At 38.6% G+C, this 17635-nt stretch overlaps 1 protein-coding gene across 31 annotated transcripts in view; it reads left to right on the top strand.

The window, feature by feature from the left end:
- The window catches only part of ank3b (ankyrin 3b), a 643030-nt gene that overhangs the window by 370571 nt on the left and 254824 nt on the right, over nucleotides 1-17635 (top strand). The window contains exons 1-2 of one of the 31 annotated variants that reach the window (XM_051923865.1): nucleotides 7453-7778; nucleotides 10372-10446. The exons of 29 other annotated variants lie outside the window; for them this stretch is intronic. In XM_051923865.1, the coding sequence (XP_051779825.1) occupies nucleotides 7743-7778; nucleotides 10372-10446 (111 nt within the window). In that variant the 5' untranslated portion in view covers nucleotides 7453-7742. Of the gene's footprint in view, nucleotides 1-7452; nucleotides 7779-10371; nucleotides 10447-17635 lie in introns of those variants that run through there. One more of the 31 variants, XM_051923876.1, reaches the window with a different exon arrangement.

The raw sequence follows: 17635 nt of genomic DNA on the forward strand, positions 1-17635 counted from the left end.
CAATATAGTTGCTAGGATTTCTCTTAATGTTACATCCATACACATAACAAGGTAAATACAATTAACACAGCATATGACACCATAACATGCAGTTTATGTTTCGAGTAGACAGATGCATTGTCATACCAGACTGTTAGGCAGAAAGTAAGGATACTTTCAAAAACAGCTCTATAATACTGTACCAGCACTGCTTGGGACAGATTAAAATTTTTAAGATGATGGAGAAAAAAAACTACATTGCTGATCTTTTTTGATAAGAGCAATTGTGTTTTTATCCTAGTTCAGACTGTGAGTGATAAGCTGTGCCAAGAAATTTAAATGATTCACAGTGACATCATTTATAACTAGAGGCATAGAAAGTGAGTAGTTTCTTCTAAAATTCATAACCATGTCTGCCATTTTCAAGGAACTCAAATTAAGATTATTGATGGAGGCCAGCTGATAATAATAATAATAATAATACATTTGATTTATATAGCGCCTTTCCCATGCTCAAGGCACTTACAGAATATAAGAAAGAATGGCAGGGTATACAGTATATAGCATTGTACAAACCAGATAAATAAATAAAGAAGATTACGACAGTGAATTCAGAGAAAAAAAAACAGTCAACATAATTGATGGTCTCGCACACACACATACAGGTTACATGAGCATCTTGACAGAGAAATAACTGAGAGAAGTGTAATAAAGTCAAGTAGAGCTAAACCCCTTCCTGAACAGATGAGTTTTGAGTTGTTTTTTAAAAGAATTCATGGAGTCAGCTGACCTGATTAATTTTGGTAGGTCATTCCAGAGTCTGGGTGCTATACAGCTGAAGGCCCCGTCACCCATGGAGTATAGATTAGTGTGGGGTACAACAAAATTGCCAGAATCAGAGGACCTTAGTGGGCGGGCAGGCACATAGTGATGGAGAAGGTCACTGATGTAGTTTGGCGCAAGGTTATTTAAGGCTTTGTAGGTTATTAGTAGGATTTTATATTCGATTCTGTAGGACACAGGGAGCCAGTGAAGACGGAGCAGGATGGCTGTGATGTGCTCGCTGCTGCTGGTTCGAGTAAGGACTCTTGCAGCTGAGTTTTGAATAAGCTGGAGCTGTGATAGAAGATTAGACGGGGCACCTGCCAGTAGGGAGTTACAATAATCAATGCGGGATGTGATAAAAGCATGGACAAGTTTCTCAGCATTAGAAAAAGAGAGGAAGGAGCCAATACAGGATATGTTACGGAGGTGAAAGTAAGAAAGTTTCTTAATGTGATTTATGTGGGCGGAATAAGAGAGGGAGGAATCAAAAATGACACCAAGATTCTTTACAGTAGAGGCAGGTCTGATGAGATCACTGCCAAGATGGACTGGGAAGGAGCTCATTTTATTAAGTTGCATTTTAGTCCCAATTTGCAGGAGTTCAGTTTTATTGCAATTTAATTTTAAAGAGTTCTGCTCCATCCAGGTTTTAAATTCACTAAGGCAGGTTGTGAGCTGAGAAAGCTCTGATGAAGTTCCACTTTTAACATTGATATAGAGTTAAGTATCATCTGCATAAAAATGATAACCCAGTCCATAGCTATAGATAATATGGCCAAGGGGAAGCATGTACAGTAAATGCAGAAAAGCATAGGACCGAGGACAGAGCCTTGAGGGACTCCTCATGTAACCAATGCTGAGTTGGATCTGCTGTTGCCAAGACTAACAAACTCTTGCCTATCAGTCAGATAGGACTTGAACCACTGGAAGGCAGTGCCAGAGATACCCAGCATATTCTCCATTCTGGACAGTAGAATGTCATGTCTGACAGTGTCAAATGCTGCACTGAGGTCTAATAGAATTAATATGTTGGTTTGTCCAGAGTCTGCTGCCATAAGCAAATCATTGGTTACCCGTAGCAGAGCAGTTTCACAGCTGTGCCGCGCCCTGAAACCAGACTGAAAGGGTTCCATCAAATTATTAGAGGTTAAGTAATTGGTGAGTTGGGAAGCTACAACACACTCAAGAACTTTTGACAGGAAAGGTAAGTGGGAAATAGGCCGGAAATTGTTAAGATTGTCAGCATCAAGACCAGTCTTTTTTAACATTGGTGTTACAGAAGCAATTTTAAAAGAGAGTGGCACAGAACCAGCGTCAAGAGATGAGTTTATTATTGTTGTAACAGTCGGGATTATGGCATGAAGGCAGGATTTAAGTAGTGTGGTGGGGATGGGGTCCAGTACACAAGTAGTCGGCCTCATCTTACAAAGCAGGTTATTAACAAACACAGATGTGACTGGTGAGAACTTAGAGAAGGAGCTGGATGGAGTGGGAAAACAGGGAGAGATATAAACAGATGATGTATTTATGTTAGTTGAATTATTTAGATCTTTAATTTTGTTACAGAAAAAGTGGAGGAATTCCTCACAGACTTCAGTAGAAGAGGTAGTTGGGCCACATGCGTGTTCGAGTAGTTTATTAACTACAGAGAACAAAACCCTTGGGTTATCATGGCCATTTTCTATTATTCTGCCATAATGGGTGTTCTTGGCAGCAGTTAGTGCTTCTCTGTAAGCTTTTTGGTGGTCAGAGAAAGCCTGGATGTGCACGGTGAGGCCAGTCTTACGTGTCATTTTCTCAAGGTGTCGGCCAGCTGCTTTCATAGATCGCAATTCTGAATTATACCAAGGAGCTGAATGTTTAAAGGAAACCTCCTTATGTTTTAAAGGAGCTGTTTTATCTAATGCTGAATGAAGGGCTGAGTTATAGTGGTCAACAAGACTATCTAGTGTTGACGGAACAGGTGCAGATAGTAAAAGATCAGAAATCGATCCAGAAAGGACAGAGGGACAGATATTTTTAAGGTTTCTGTAATAAATTTGTCGTTTACCAGGTAAGAGGAGGGAAAGGCAGTGAAACAGTGAAAAATACTGCTTTATGGGTCAGAGTCCCAAATCAGTGCTGTAAATGCTGGCAACAGATAGTCCAGAAGTGCAGATCAGATCCAATATATTGACCACCAGAGTGGGTGGGAAAATCAACATGTTGTGTCAAGTCAAAACAGTCCAGTAAGGATAGGAATTCATTTCTCAGTTTAGATGTGGGGATGTCAATATGGATGTTGAAATCACCGAGAAGGATAATTCTCAGAGAGTAAGAGCTTAGAGGGGTCAAAAGTTCAATCAGATCAGAGAAGAAGGATGCATTGTATTTGGGGGGACAATAAAGAACAATGAGTGAGACAGGACCTGATTTCGTTATTTGTTTAAGAGCCAGGCACTCAAAAGACAATGGACAGTCAATTGGGATTTGTTTAATGTTTAAGTCAGCTCTGACAATTACTGCAAGCCCACCGCCTTGTCTAGAGCTGCGAGGCTCTGTGTGGAAAGTGAAACCAGTTGGTGTCACCTCCGTGAGAGAAATAAATTCATAAAGTCTCCGTTAGACACAGAATATCAAGTTTGGTGTCAGTGATGAGTTCTGACAGCACCAATGCTTTGCCATTAAAGAGATCTCGAATTAACAGCGCAATATTAGTTAATGAGGCTTCTTTTTGCACAGAGTCGTGATCAGGGTTTATTTCCACATAATGCAAATTTGGCACAACGGACACATCTATTTCCAGGGTCATGAGAAGGACGGCTTATTCCTGAGCAAATACTGCCAGTGGTCTTTTATTCGCAGCCCGGCGGTGACGGCGACCTGACCCGCAATATACTGTACATATTTTGGGCGCTGCAAAATACCAACGTCCGTTAGGATGTTCCAGTCAGACTATTTGCTCTGGACAAACTGTTTAATAAGAAGGAGTTTGTCATGAGAGTATTTTAACATGATACTGGGCAATACTTATCTGAATAGCAGTGGAGAAGCAGCACAGCACAGTGGAACCCGGGTAGGACAGGCGGGTGTGGTAGCATAGGTGAGCTGCGATAGCAAGCAGCAGAAAGCATAGCAGGAGGAGGTAGCAGGATTTGGAGGTTCCAATACACAGCCACAAACAGTAACGCTTGGTAATTTCAGGTGTGATCGCCCCGGAGCCATAAGCCAGATTAGTATGAACATCAGATCAGTTCCCAGTCGTAGAGTACTGTAAGATGAAACGGGAGCAGATCAGCATAGCGAATATAATCACGGAGACAGATCATCCCGAGGTCCTAGATCGCCAAGTACAAAGAAATGTTCATAGGTCTTGTCCCATGATCCACAGACTCAGCTGTTCCCAGTCAAAGTAGAGTCCATAAAATCTGTAAATATTAAGCCAAATCCATACAATTCGAGTCAGCTGTATCCACGAACTATACATACAATAAAAGAAATAAAACAAGCGTAACAAAGTGTAGAATTAAGGCGAATTTTGTGAAAAGTGTTGTTAACAGGGAGGAGCGGCAACAACATGCGTGCACCAGCGTCCCCTCACCTGCTGATCCACCTCCTTTCAATAATGTACCTCATCCATATCAGTGATTAGGCCAATCAGGATGGTGTCAACAGCAAACTTCAGATGGGTTCACTAGAAGTCCAGTCATTGGCATAGGGAGAGAAAAGAAGAGGAGACAGAACTCAGCCCTGAGGGGATCCTGTGCTCAGAATCAGGGACCCTGACTGATTTCCTCCCGTTTTCACTGTCAGACATCTGTTCCTTAGAATATCAGGGATCCAGGGACTTGGGAAATAATTCAGATTCATACTGAGACATTTGTTATGGGGGAGCTCTGATATGATTGTGCAGAACTGAAATCCAAATATAATGTCGTGGCATAAATAGCTGGAGAGTCAAAATGCTGCAATATATAGTGGATAGCCATGTAAATTGCATATTCAACTGGTGGCACAGTAAAAAAACTGTAGTGAATAAAGGAGAGAATGTGTGACAGATTTGATATGCTGAAGAATGAGATATTCAAATGTTTTCATTACTACAGAGGTCAGTCCCACTGGCCAGTAGTCATTTAGACAGGGAATATTTTTCTTCTTTGCACAGGGTTGATTGTGGATTCTTTGAAACAGGCTGGGCCTTTGCATTGAGCCAAAGACTGAGTGAGCATTGTCTTAATGTGCTGGGAAAAACATTGTTTGGACCAGGATCTTTATAACATTTTTTGTCTCCAGAAAAGTAAATAAATTTCATGCTCAGAAATATGTAGGGGGCAGGTGTAGCTACACTGTAAGAGAGAAACTTGTACGTCAGGTGGTTTGATGTCCTGAATGCTGGAGGGGGGCTTTGCAAACCTACAATAAAAATTGTTTAACTGGTCCACTAGAGGCTATTAGTCTGTGGCAGATGAGGCTTGCACTCTTAACCAGTAAACCAAGAGTTAAAGTTATGAAAAAGAATAAAACCACTGTTTACACATATTAGCTGTTCCAAGAATTTATATTTAAATTCCCAGGTCAAAGGGATAAGTGAACAAAACTTTGTCAGGAATCCCATGAATGCCAACATGGGAGATTCCCAGACCCATATCTAGTATAATTCAAACAAATATTAAAGTTGAGCATATATGAACAAAGCTGTAAATTTGACATATAAAGTACACAGAACATCTTAGCATCTACACGTTTGATGCCCTTGCATTCATGCAATTTAATCAGTCCTAAGAGGTTCAGGTGTTAATGTATAAACGTTTATGTCTAGTTTGATCACTGATTTGTTTCGTAAGCGTAAGTTTATGGAAATTTTCTAGGGACTGGACCATTTTTTGAATAATAGGGTTTTCTGTTAACCCAAACCATGAAGTTTTTTTACAGGAAAAAGTTGAGTAGGTGGCCACAAACCACCTCATGTTAGACACTTTATTGTTGGCAACAAGACTCAGATAAAGGCCTCTGAGGAAACCAGCATTGTTAAACCATGATAGTAGCTGGCAACAGGTGAGCTGCAGTGGAAAAGATGAAAACTTACTAATGTGCAATTGAGCACTTGCAGCCCAAAAACTATTAAAACATAAGAATGTAAAAGATCAAGAAGTCACCAGAGAACTCTCTGACCTGGAGGCTATTGAATTTCACAGGACAGCCAGCTTCTATGATTGCTTCCAAGTCAGTCTATATGTAAATTCTGATGTGTAAAAATGTCTGTACCCCCCAATGCTTACTGAATACACATCAGGAGGTGAGACTGGATAAAAGTGACTTTCAGGGATGGAGTGCTATCAGTGGTATTATAGTGAGAGACAAGGAGGTGATTTGAGACTGTTGAGGAGTGTGGTTTGCAGTAGACAGGCTGAGAGCCATTATACTAGAGACACAGAAAAGGAAAACTCTTTAGTGAAGCACAGACATGTTTTTATTTACCTTTGTTATTATTTGTGCTGATTCCATACCATAAAGTATGTTTTTCTTTACATTAATACTTGACTTAGGAGCAGAAGAAACAAATTCTTCATCTTCATTCAGTTGCAAAATGTATTGAATATGTCTGTCTTTCCAGTTACTTTAGACTGTATCTTTAGACTGTAGTCTAAACTGACTGTAAACATGATTATTCATATCTTCTGAGTTGAAGAGAAAAATTATCCAAGTTAATTGCATAAAGGAGAAAACAAAATGTTTTCACTGTCCACTTTCAAAATGTCAGAAATCAAATTCAGATTGGCCCCAATATCTTAGGGTTATAGTATACAACTGTCCTGCTCTAAACCAGGCTGTGATCACGTATACTCAGTTGGAGGCATCAAAAACGTAGCTTTTCAAAAATAAGTAATGGGAGATCCCTGTCAGAAATAAGGGGGCTCAACCCATCTTCTGTGTGTCATGCGTTTGGAAAGTGCAGAGGGATCTCTGAAATTGCTGCTTTCAATTAAAATGACTTATTTATTTGGCAAATATCTTTGCCCAAGTTAAATTATATGGATACAGTACATTTGTTTACAGACAGTATAATGTTAACAGCTGTGGAGTTCAGGAGGTGTCACCTACTAAGTTAGGACAGAGAGAGAATCAGTAATCTTTAGTGACACAGTGCCTGACAATGTTTTGTGGTTATTGTTATTATTACAAAATTGATTTAATTTTCTTTTCCTGTATAAATCAACTTGTTTATAATTTTGCTAATAATAACTTGTTATGCCATGTTGATTAATATCTTATCTATAGCAGCTTTATCATGCTTTCTAGTCTCATGTTTATGCACGGGAAATGCTCCCTAATCCTCCTAAGCTTCAGCAGATGAGTTTGTGCAGTATTTAGCCAGCACTAGTCTATCTGGCTTTCACCTGACCAGAACATTTAGTTGTTCTTTCATTGTGCTACTGGGTGGAGTGCGGTGCGGTGGGGGCTTGTTTGCTGATAAGCACAATGTGCATAAGGCTAGTTTAGAAATGATTCCAGGCGGGCTAGCAGGCTGGGCATTTGCAAAGCATCTGATACTGCTACTATTTTGGTACACTACATATCATGATTGCATATACAATGACTAAATAGGGTCTACAAATATGGTAAGTGAGCTTGGAATCCTGTGCTGGGGTCCACTCAAGTAAAGAGGTCTGAGAGGCCATGCCGATGCACGCCAGCTTTGTTGATGTTGCATTGCTGTTGCTTATTTTTGTTCTGCCTGGGCTCTCCCTGCAGCGGCACTGTAAAGAGAGGGAGAGGGAGAGGGAGTGGGAGAGGGAGAGGAGGAGGGAAACGAAGAGGAAAGAAAGATTAGTGAAGGGACAGTATTTACATTTACTCTGAGCAGGTATTTTTAGCAGCTACATAATGTCACCGTGCACTCCCTAATCCCACTGGTAACTAATTGAATCATCGGGTTTCACTCTGAGCTGCAAGAAAACATGGCAGTGGAGGAAGCAACAGAGTATCCAGTTCAAGTAAGATCTGCATTTCTGCACATTTCTGTTTCATTCCTATCAATGCTTTCCTGTTTTGTAGCACTACTAACTGTTACCCTTTACAGTATGTTTTGGATGTATCACAAATTTTCAGTTGGCTTAGTTCATGGGGTGTTGGATTTCATTGTGCAGTAGTCTTCATTTTCAGAAACTGAGAGCCGACTCCTGTATTGTTTTCTCATTTATCATCTGAAACTGAATCATTTGTGCTTGACTAGGTTCTTCTTTCATGTATATTTGAATAGCAAATTCAGTTTGCATAATACATCCAGTAGATATACATGCAGTATGGCTTTATTTGTAAAGGTAGATTTAGAAGTAGCATTCTAGCCAGTTGACCTTGCTCACAAGCATCTTGGTGTGAAAAGAATGTACCATGTGCCTTTAATAAATGGTAGGCCTTTCATAAACATTTAGCCATTGTAGCAAGCAGTGCTTTTTCTAGTACTGGTCAGTGGCCAGAGGATGTTCGAGATTACTCTTTGTGTCACATTCATTGGTTTGCTGTGGGAAGGAGGGTGACCTAAACCAAAACAAAATAAGATTTTGAAGAGCCATAAGAAAATAAAATAAGTGTGTATGTGAGTGTTGGTACTATGGAGCACCCTGCATAGTATACATTTTTAAAAATGCATTTTGTAATCACTATATCTGTAGTACTAGGGTGTTGTACTGTGTTAGCCATTATGAATGTAGAGAAAAGCCAAGCAAAATGACACCTTTTATTGGCTAACTAAAAAGATTACAATATGCAAGCTTTCGAGGCAACTCAGGCCCCTTCTTACATCTTGCCTGAAGAAGGGGCCTGAGTTGCCTCGAAAGCTTGCATATTGTAAACTTTTTAGTTAGCCAATAAAAGGTGTCATTTTGCTTGGCTTTTCTCTGTAATCACTATATAAAACTTTTTTTTTCCTTTTTAGGGCTATTGTATTGTAAAACAGACATAGTGATGAGCATTGCCACCTCATAGATCTATCGTATGCCTAGAAGTTGTCTGTGTGTAGCTTAGACCCACTCTGTGTGTGGGTTTTCCTCCCACTTTCCTGTGGTACATATTAGGTTAATTGGCATGCCGAAATTGGTCACATGTTGGAGTTTGTTTGTATGTGAGTGAGTCTTACTGGCTTCTGCCTTGCACCCACTGCGGGCAGGATAGGCTCTATTTCTCTGAGACTCGGAACTGGATTAAGTAGGTTTAACAACGGCATAATATCATTTTTAGAATATTTCTTTTTTTATTCAGGCTTTCATTATAGCTTATTTATTTAAGTGATTATATGTTTCTTTACATAGAGCAGAGCCCTCTTCTGAGTCAGACTATTTAAGTGACAACTCAAAGGAGCTCTTTCTGGGTGAATAAGTCCTGTATTGAAGGGGCACTCTGTCTCAGGTTGGTTCCTACTTTGCAATCAGTACTGGCTGGGTAGGTTATAACATGCTGTGATAAAATCAGTGAGTTAATAAAATAAAATGGATAGGTGAATGAGTGGCATAGTGGTTAGCACTTTTGCCTCCAAGTTCCAGAAATCTAAACAGACATGGGAAGAATGTGCATTGTTTTAAAGTGCAGGTCAGTGGAAATTTAGTTAGGAAGACTAACAAATATTACAAGCTTTTGCCATTTGTACTAGAGCATATTAGTTTAGTCACCTGTCAGTGTCAGCCATGCAGTTTCTGTGTTAAGAATCTATGACAGCAGAATCACACACTCCATCAGGCACACAGGCACAGTTAAAAGACTAAGTGTGGGAAAACTGGACTCCCTGGAGAAAATTAGCTTAAACAAAGGAACTATAAAAGGTATTTTAGAACAGTGTTAAACCTGGGGACCCAACACTGTGTGGTGCCAAGTCTACCTGCCGTGGCAGCTCTATTGGGAAAATATTATACCACTCTGAAATTTTTTGATAGACTGACCACAAGCACACCGACAAATGAAACTCAAAAGCTAATGTTACCATTTCATGTGTTTGTTAGTAAATACTTGTGCTTTCACGTACCTGTCTTTGCTGATTCTCTTCTGGGTGCATGTTGGTGCAACATCAGCTATGTGAGAGCTTTTTCTCACCAAGTGACACATCACCTTGAATGAAATATAAAAGTCATAATACATGTGCAACATAGTGTTTTTTCTGTATTTTTTTCCTTTCTGGCCAGGTGGATTGAATTCTTTGGAATCATCCAGTCATCTCCATTCCTTAAAAATATACCAAGCGTTTTGTGAGATAACATGAATGTGGGCAAAAAGAATTATATCACACAGGTTGTTGAATTTTTATTTTACACAACATTAAGTGAGATTTTGAATTGCCATAGAGACTATTGTATTTACATTTTTTGTTTGCCAAGCAACAAACCTGCCAGAGAGCATTAGCCAATGCTCAAGATTCTGTGTCTGAATTGAATCTTGCATTTTAGCATTCTCTGCTACTCTCTGTAAGGCTTCTGCTGCTCAGTAGTGTCTCTCAAAAAACGCTGTATATTTATGAAACCCCACCTGCATGGCCCTTTATTTACAAAAAGGACATTTCACAATGGTTAATGTGATAATTCATTTCATGTATTCTTCCAGGCTGTCGAACGTTGGCTTATTGATCAAGAATCTAGTATGTCTGGGCATGAGATTGAAGATGGCAGATATCGAACAGTAAATATCTCTCAAAGCGCTATATTTTATTCATGGAAGAATGCCTCAGGATTATTCCTCAGATTAACCCTGTTGTTTTCCAGGACTCTCAACAGATAGCTGTGGATAACATCTAACTCAGTTCTCAGTGATACTGAATATTTTCAAGCATTCTGATCTTGGCTTTACCAGAAATGTCAAGAACATTTCAATTTTAATGCTACAGTTAATACAGTAAGATTTCAGTTTTGGAAAGGGTGTCAATGGTTATAATTTTGCCTGGTATCTTTTGCCTGGTAATCTTTTCATTGCACTTCAGAAAATGGGGGAGAGTGTTCTTTCCTTATTTACTGTTTTAATGAACATGGGCAGAAATCTTTTAAAAACATTTTTAAAAAAGGGAATTAGAAACTATTGTTATGTCATTAACTCCCTTTCTTACATTTGCCTTAATCTCTATGATTGATATTTTTGGAAACCAAGGAATTGTTGCTGAATAGTTTGGTTTTGTGTTTAATATCTGTGTTTGGGCATGAACCTATTTTATTTTGTGGCCTATTCTCTTAAATTTGTTGTAAGCATTATTATTATTGTGTCATTTTGACAGCATTCCCTCCATCAATTCATGCTGCATATGTCAAGTTACAATACACTGAAAGTACCACACAGTGTACTAAAAAACAACATATGCCAACTGCCATACCCATGAAGCATCACATTTATCCATCCATTTTCTGCACCAAGTTGCTGTATGGTATTGCAGGGTCGTGGGGAGCCAGAGTCTATCAAATCATCATCAGGCAGAAGGCAGTTATCAACCCTGAACAGGGCGCTAATCCATCACTGGATATGTTTGAACATGTACACATAGCAGGCCAAACAAGAGATGTCATCTTTGTTTTATTAGGGGAAAGTGCAGTACCTAGAGCCAATCTCATGTGAGCATGGGAAAAATGTATAAACTTCACAGATACTGAGGGCTGGCCATGATTTAAACACATAAGACAGCAGTGGTAATTACTGCCCCATGGTAATGGCCTCCAGTAAATTTGATGAACAAAGTTATAAATAAATCAAAAAATTTAAACTGCGTGACCACATTTTCCTCTTTTCTCGTGCTGCTCTCATTTGTGGATCTCTGTGTTGTGCTCTGTTTCATTTGCAGTTTTGAAATCATTGAGTTTATTCAGTATTATTTTGGGGCTAATATTGAAATGAGCCCTTCATTATTTTTAAGGAAAGTTAATGCCCTTAACCAAATTTACCTTTCTTAACATATAATGGTCAAAAACTTTCAAATTAGTTTTTCTGTTTATTTTAGAGATTATGGAGTTTGACCCTCGGACACAAACAGATGGACTCAGAATGTCCTCAAAACACACCCGTTTTTTTTTTTACTTTTCTTGCAACACACAATGCAGACCTAAATATTGTCAATAACTCAATCCTTATCTATTCTTTTCTTTTCTTTTCTTCACCGCCTCCACTCCTCTCCTGCAAGCTCTGTCCTCTTCCACCCGACTCCGGCTCCCCGAGTGTAGTGAGGTGGCCCGTTTTATACATCACCCAGGAGTACTCCAGGTGTTCCTTAATTAAGTCCCGGCAGCACTCCCGGGTATGGCGGAAGTGCTGTGTTTTAAATTCGGCACCTCTTCTGGCAGCACTTCCCATTGAGCTGGAAGTGCTGTAGACCACGGCTCCTGAATTATCCCAGCAGCCCCTGATGGTGGCCACGTAACCCAACAGGCTTGAGCGTTACAGCCCTATGTTCGTGGCCCCGATGTAACTCAGGATGGCTCTCCTTTCATGTCCCAGGGAATGGCTTGGCCTTTTCTTTGTCCCCTGCTCTCCCAGGCTTCCTGACAGGGCACGATCCCTGGCCATCCATCACAAGATGTTTAAAAATCTCTCACTTCTCAATATAGTTCTGCTTCTCTTTACATTTATTCCACCAGCCCACATGCTTCTGTAAAAACTTATGCACCACATCTTTCACCTCATTGCCAGCCACAGATAACTGGCCTTTCAGCAGACCAAATCAAAAGGGGCTAGGTCAGGGACCTCATTTATAAAACTTTGTTCTGGATTTAAGTGTGAAAATATTTGCAAGCCAAAAAAAATGCATATGCCATAAAAAATACAATTAATAAAAGCTGGCGTACACACATTTTTACGCAACGTACTCTTTATAAACTACAATTGACTTGTAAATATGCATTCATGAACACACCTCAATGCTAATCAACCTCATACACACTTTATGCATGGCTGGTAGAGCAGCCTTCCTCCTCATGTATAAAGACACCACCACCTGCATTCAAGAACATCTGCCTCTGCTCTCCAACTAAGCGCTCAAGATAATTATAGTGCCTCTCCTCCGAGATCTGGAGGTCCAGGAAGAGCATAAGGTTCCTGTGTCTGGCACATGTAATGACATGATTGCTGATACAGTGAAGAGTATGGAACATATGAAAAACTGACGGTTCAGTCAGTTACTTTACCAGCAAGCCAGCCACCACATACAGTACTGTCACATCCTCCAAAGCCAGTTTGCCAATTTCATCTTGGTGTCACATAAGAGTTGTTTGTTAATGGAATGTAACAGTTTGCAGTTGAAAAAAGCAGCTTCATTCTAGCTAGATGCCCTTATTGCAATATGGGTGCAGTAAGTTGCTCCCATTACATTAGGATAAATGGAAACAGCTGCAAATTGTCTCATTATATTGGCAAAAATATATAATGTTTAATGTATGTACACCTACACCATACAAAAACTAGGTGTAGCAACTCCTCAGTCAGCTCATGGCTGACTAATGACTAATGGCTAATATTTCTGAACTGTTGGCCAGTTCCCTTAGAAGTGACAACAGGTAGCCAATATAAAGTGACGAAAAGCTTTTTTTTATAATTCCTGACATTTGTGTGGGAAATTATATATTCACATTTCAAGCCTCTTTTTTGTGCATACACAAGCTTTATAAATGAGGCCCCTGGTCAATTGGCTAGGTGGTCAAAAGCTTCCAGTTTAATTTTCTCAAGATTGTTGATGGTGTGGATAGTCACAGGAGTACATCCATTATCATCTTTCTAAAAAAAAACGCTTAAAATCCCACAGTGTGCCAGCAGTTGTGTGAAATATAGTGACATGGTGGTTTAAAGTCTAATGCCCTAGCCATTACTCCACACAGCCATCACAAAGGCTTTTACCTTCCCATGTTTTCAATTCTAAAGGTGCAACATAGTAATTGATGAAAAAGCAGGATTCATTAAATTAAAAAAATGGCAGAAAATATTTTTTTTGGAAGAATAAAGCAAAAGTCAGAGAAAAACACACTCTGACAGCAATTCTAATACCAATGTCAATATTAAAATACACACACAAACAGCATGGACCAGATTATGCACTCATCCTTTCATTCATTCATTTTCTATGCCTATGTTCTGACATTCCATCCTACTTTATAACATTGCTTTACCATCAGAAAATGCTAGATTTACTATAAAAATTATTTTGGGGTGGGAAAGAGTTTCCAGTGCTTTCAAAAATCTTAATTTTACTTCTAGTTGTCCTTTTACTTTCTTACCCCCAACTGGTTTTAAGATTTGCAGCTACTTTTTGTCTCCTTGTAGGAACTGTAAGAAAACAAAATGAGCCCTTAAGTATGACATTAATTCACACATTGGGGTGGGGAGGGGGGGTCAGATCTGGCTTATGGAGGATGGGGGACCGTGGGCTAAAAACATTTTTCATACCCTACCTACATAAAATACTTTGAGTGCACACTAACTTCAAGGTGTCAGAGACATACCATGTAAAGCAAATGACTACTACAGGTTTGAAACAAATGGCAAAAATAAAAAAAAAGAATATGGACTTACTCTCTGAAATCATGGGAGTCAAACTATGATGTATCGATGTTTATATCATTAATTAGACATTGCCTCACAGATAACAATTAATTAAGTAACCATCACAAACCAAGAATTGTAAAATCAATTATAGAAATGTATATAATTGTGTCCCAAACAATAAAAGATGCATATGGAAACATAACCACAGAGAACTGGCTGTAAATGGCTGAAAAGTAGTGACATTTTTAAAAGAAAGTAATTTATATGAATTAAAGAACCTATGTTTACACTAATATCAACTAATTAAAACACAAAAAATGTATTCTTTAGGGATTTTCTCTCCAAATTACTGGATTAATGGTGCCAAGTTTACATATCATATTCCATAGCATTGCAAAGTTACACCATTTGGCATAAAGGTGTGCCCATTTGGAAACATTTACCTAAACAATCCCTCAAAACAAGTATTTGCACTTGCAGTTATATATATATATATATGGTTGAAATAGTTTACTGTCAAATAAATGCAAAAGAGTACACGACACGTGTTTCGCCCTCATTCTGGCTCATCAGGTGTACACACTCCACTGCACTCCCTCTCGGGAATCGAACCTGACGTCCGAGTGTGTACACCTGATGAGCCCAGAATGAGGGCGAAACACGTGTCGTGTACTCTTTGCATTTATTTGACAGTAAACTATTTCAACCATATATATATATATATATATATACTGTATATATATATATATATATATATATATATATATATATATGTACAGTATATATATTTTAAATACATATACACACACATATACTATTATATCACTCTAAAGCAACCAGTAAACAGTTTGTAACTACAGTATATACATATAATTATGTACTCGTCCGAGCCTTTACTTTTAAAACAATTTTTCATGCCAGTGCTTGAAGCAATTTCTGTTTACCTCTAGACACAGAGAACCCTTACATTTTGCATACTAGATTTTTTTTTTTTTGTGCTTCAGTTTACACATCTTTCTCCTGTCTTCAGTTGCAGTTGCCTCGCAGACGTTCAGGGCATTATTTATTTATTCTTCATGTTGTTCTTTCTTTTTTCTTGCATTTCACATCTGGAATGACTAAGTATGTACATATATTTTCATACCAGCTTCATCCAGTGCTGAGGGGTGTGGGCAATGCCGTTCCTGACAGCCCTGGGCACAGAGCTGGCCATACAGACACATACTCCTAAACTAGGGTTTCTCAACCACCACCACCACCAAAAGGATCAACAGAGTTGTGTGAGATTTCTTATCTTGTTTCTAATCGTACCATACTTTGATTTTATTTCTTGTTTGCAAAACACAATTAAAACCTGGATAAAAAACACCACATGTGCAGTCAATCCCTTTGGTTTGGGTTTGGCAGTGGGAGGAGAGAGTATAGCATAAACAAGCCACTAGCTGAAGCTTGTTTTTTTCTCTTGTGTGCTAATGACACAGCAATATGATCAACATTATATAGTGACATTCAATCAAATGGAGGATTCTCATATGAAACAAATACAATGTAACAGTACTCAGAGGTATGCTAAGAAACCCTGCCTGCACTTTAAGGTGACATTGAAAGAGTACTGCTCAGTAAACTAACAGAGTGTCCAGGTATGGTAATTGAACCCATGACACTTGAACTGTAAAACCTCACTCTGTGATACTCTGTGAAAGTTATACTAAATCAGAACTTTTAAATCAAGCATAGCATTCAGTCCTTCATCAATCGTGTCATTCTCAATAGAGTCAAAACTGTGATCAGAATCTGACTCAAGCTTTGGTGTAATGGATGAGCTGTCTCGGATGCCATTTATTCCTTTTTTCCTTCTTTTACGTACAGCTGTGACATGTAATGTGAATGGCCAATCATAGCCAACTGTACATCATTAGAATGAACTGAAACTCAGCTATCAGTGGTAATGAGTTTTTTATTTTATGTGGCTTGACATAGGTAAAATCTTTGCTAGAAACAGATTTACTCAGTTGTGACGCCCTGCTTGCCTCAGGATATATATGTGAAAATAGCATATTTAAATAATGAAAGAGAGCAGACAACATGGAAACTAATGATTTTATTTGAAAGAAGACACCCTTGGGTTTACTGCAGTGTACACAAACAACTTCAAAATATGGCCTAGTGCACAACTGGCTGCAACTGTTAGGCATTCATCAGAGCAAATAAAAGCTGGTTTCCTTTTTCATTAAACATAATGGGAAATAGCTGCCATATTTCGGACTTTCCTATTATTATTATTATTATAACAGCCTTAAAATCTACAGTTTAAAGAGAAAATCCAGGAAAGCTACCTCCACATATCTTTTGGGGATACAGAGGAGACAAAACAGAGGAGAAATGAAAGATAATAATTAAAATTAAATGTGTTATCATTTTGGAGAGAAAAAGAATCCCATTTAGTTTAGTTCTATATGTTATTCATTGACTATCTGTGCCCCGCAAACGTATCAAATCATCGGGCTGCTTTGCATACTTGATCTACCATCCACAAGCTACCTTTTTTACTATAGCGTACACTCCTTGTTGTTTGTTTTAAAATTTTGTTGTGTATTATTTTTTATTTAGTAGTAGAATTTTTAAATTGCCTAAATTAATCTGTTTGCCAAATAAACATAATAATAAGGAGGAAATACTTAAAATCATTAAAATAAAAGATTTACTTCATTCGGTAACTCCAATTGTCAAGCACTAATAGATTCACTGAGCCTGGCTTTTATTAAAAAAATATTTTTCACTTGAGTTTGCACCCTAGGATCAGAAAGTACAGAACAGAGCAGGGAGCTTGAGGAGTAGACAGCATGCAGGGGACTAAAGTAACGTTTAACATGTTTAGTATCAGGAGTGAATTTGTAGCCTCACAAAGCATTATGACATGCTGGGAAAAAAACCTTCTTTAGCCAGACATGTAACGAATTCTCAGGCAATAATTCAGCAGACAAGGTCTCAGTCAATCCTAGCAAATTAGTTGTGAAAAATATTTTTTGGGGGCCCCTACATGTCAGGCCATGGGCTATTGCCCCTGTAAGCCTTTGCCATAATCAAACCATGGGATGAGGTTAATTGTTCACTTTATACAACTTCATTATGTGTTTAGAAGTGTACTGTGGGCCTCAAATAAATATCCTTTCATCGTTGAAAAAAAAACAAAAAGAGAGTGGAAGAAGGAGAACGAAGCTGCAGTATTAACAAAAACTACATATATCCCTTATCACACCCACTACACGTTCATCATGGTGTGTATGCAGAAAATCCTGAAAGCCCAACAATGTCAATGCCACATCTGAGCAAGAAAATCATTCAGAATTCTGGAAAA

The sequence above is a fragment of the Erpetoichthys calabaricus genome, chromosome 2 (genome assembly GCF_900747795.2).
Source record: "Erpetoichthys calabaricus chromosome 2, fErpCal1.3, whole genome shotgun sequence".
In the NCBI taxonomy this organism is placed as follows: Eukaryota; Metazoa; Chordata; class Cladistia; order Polypteriformes; family Polypteridae; genus Erpetoichthys; species Erpetoichthys calabaricus.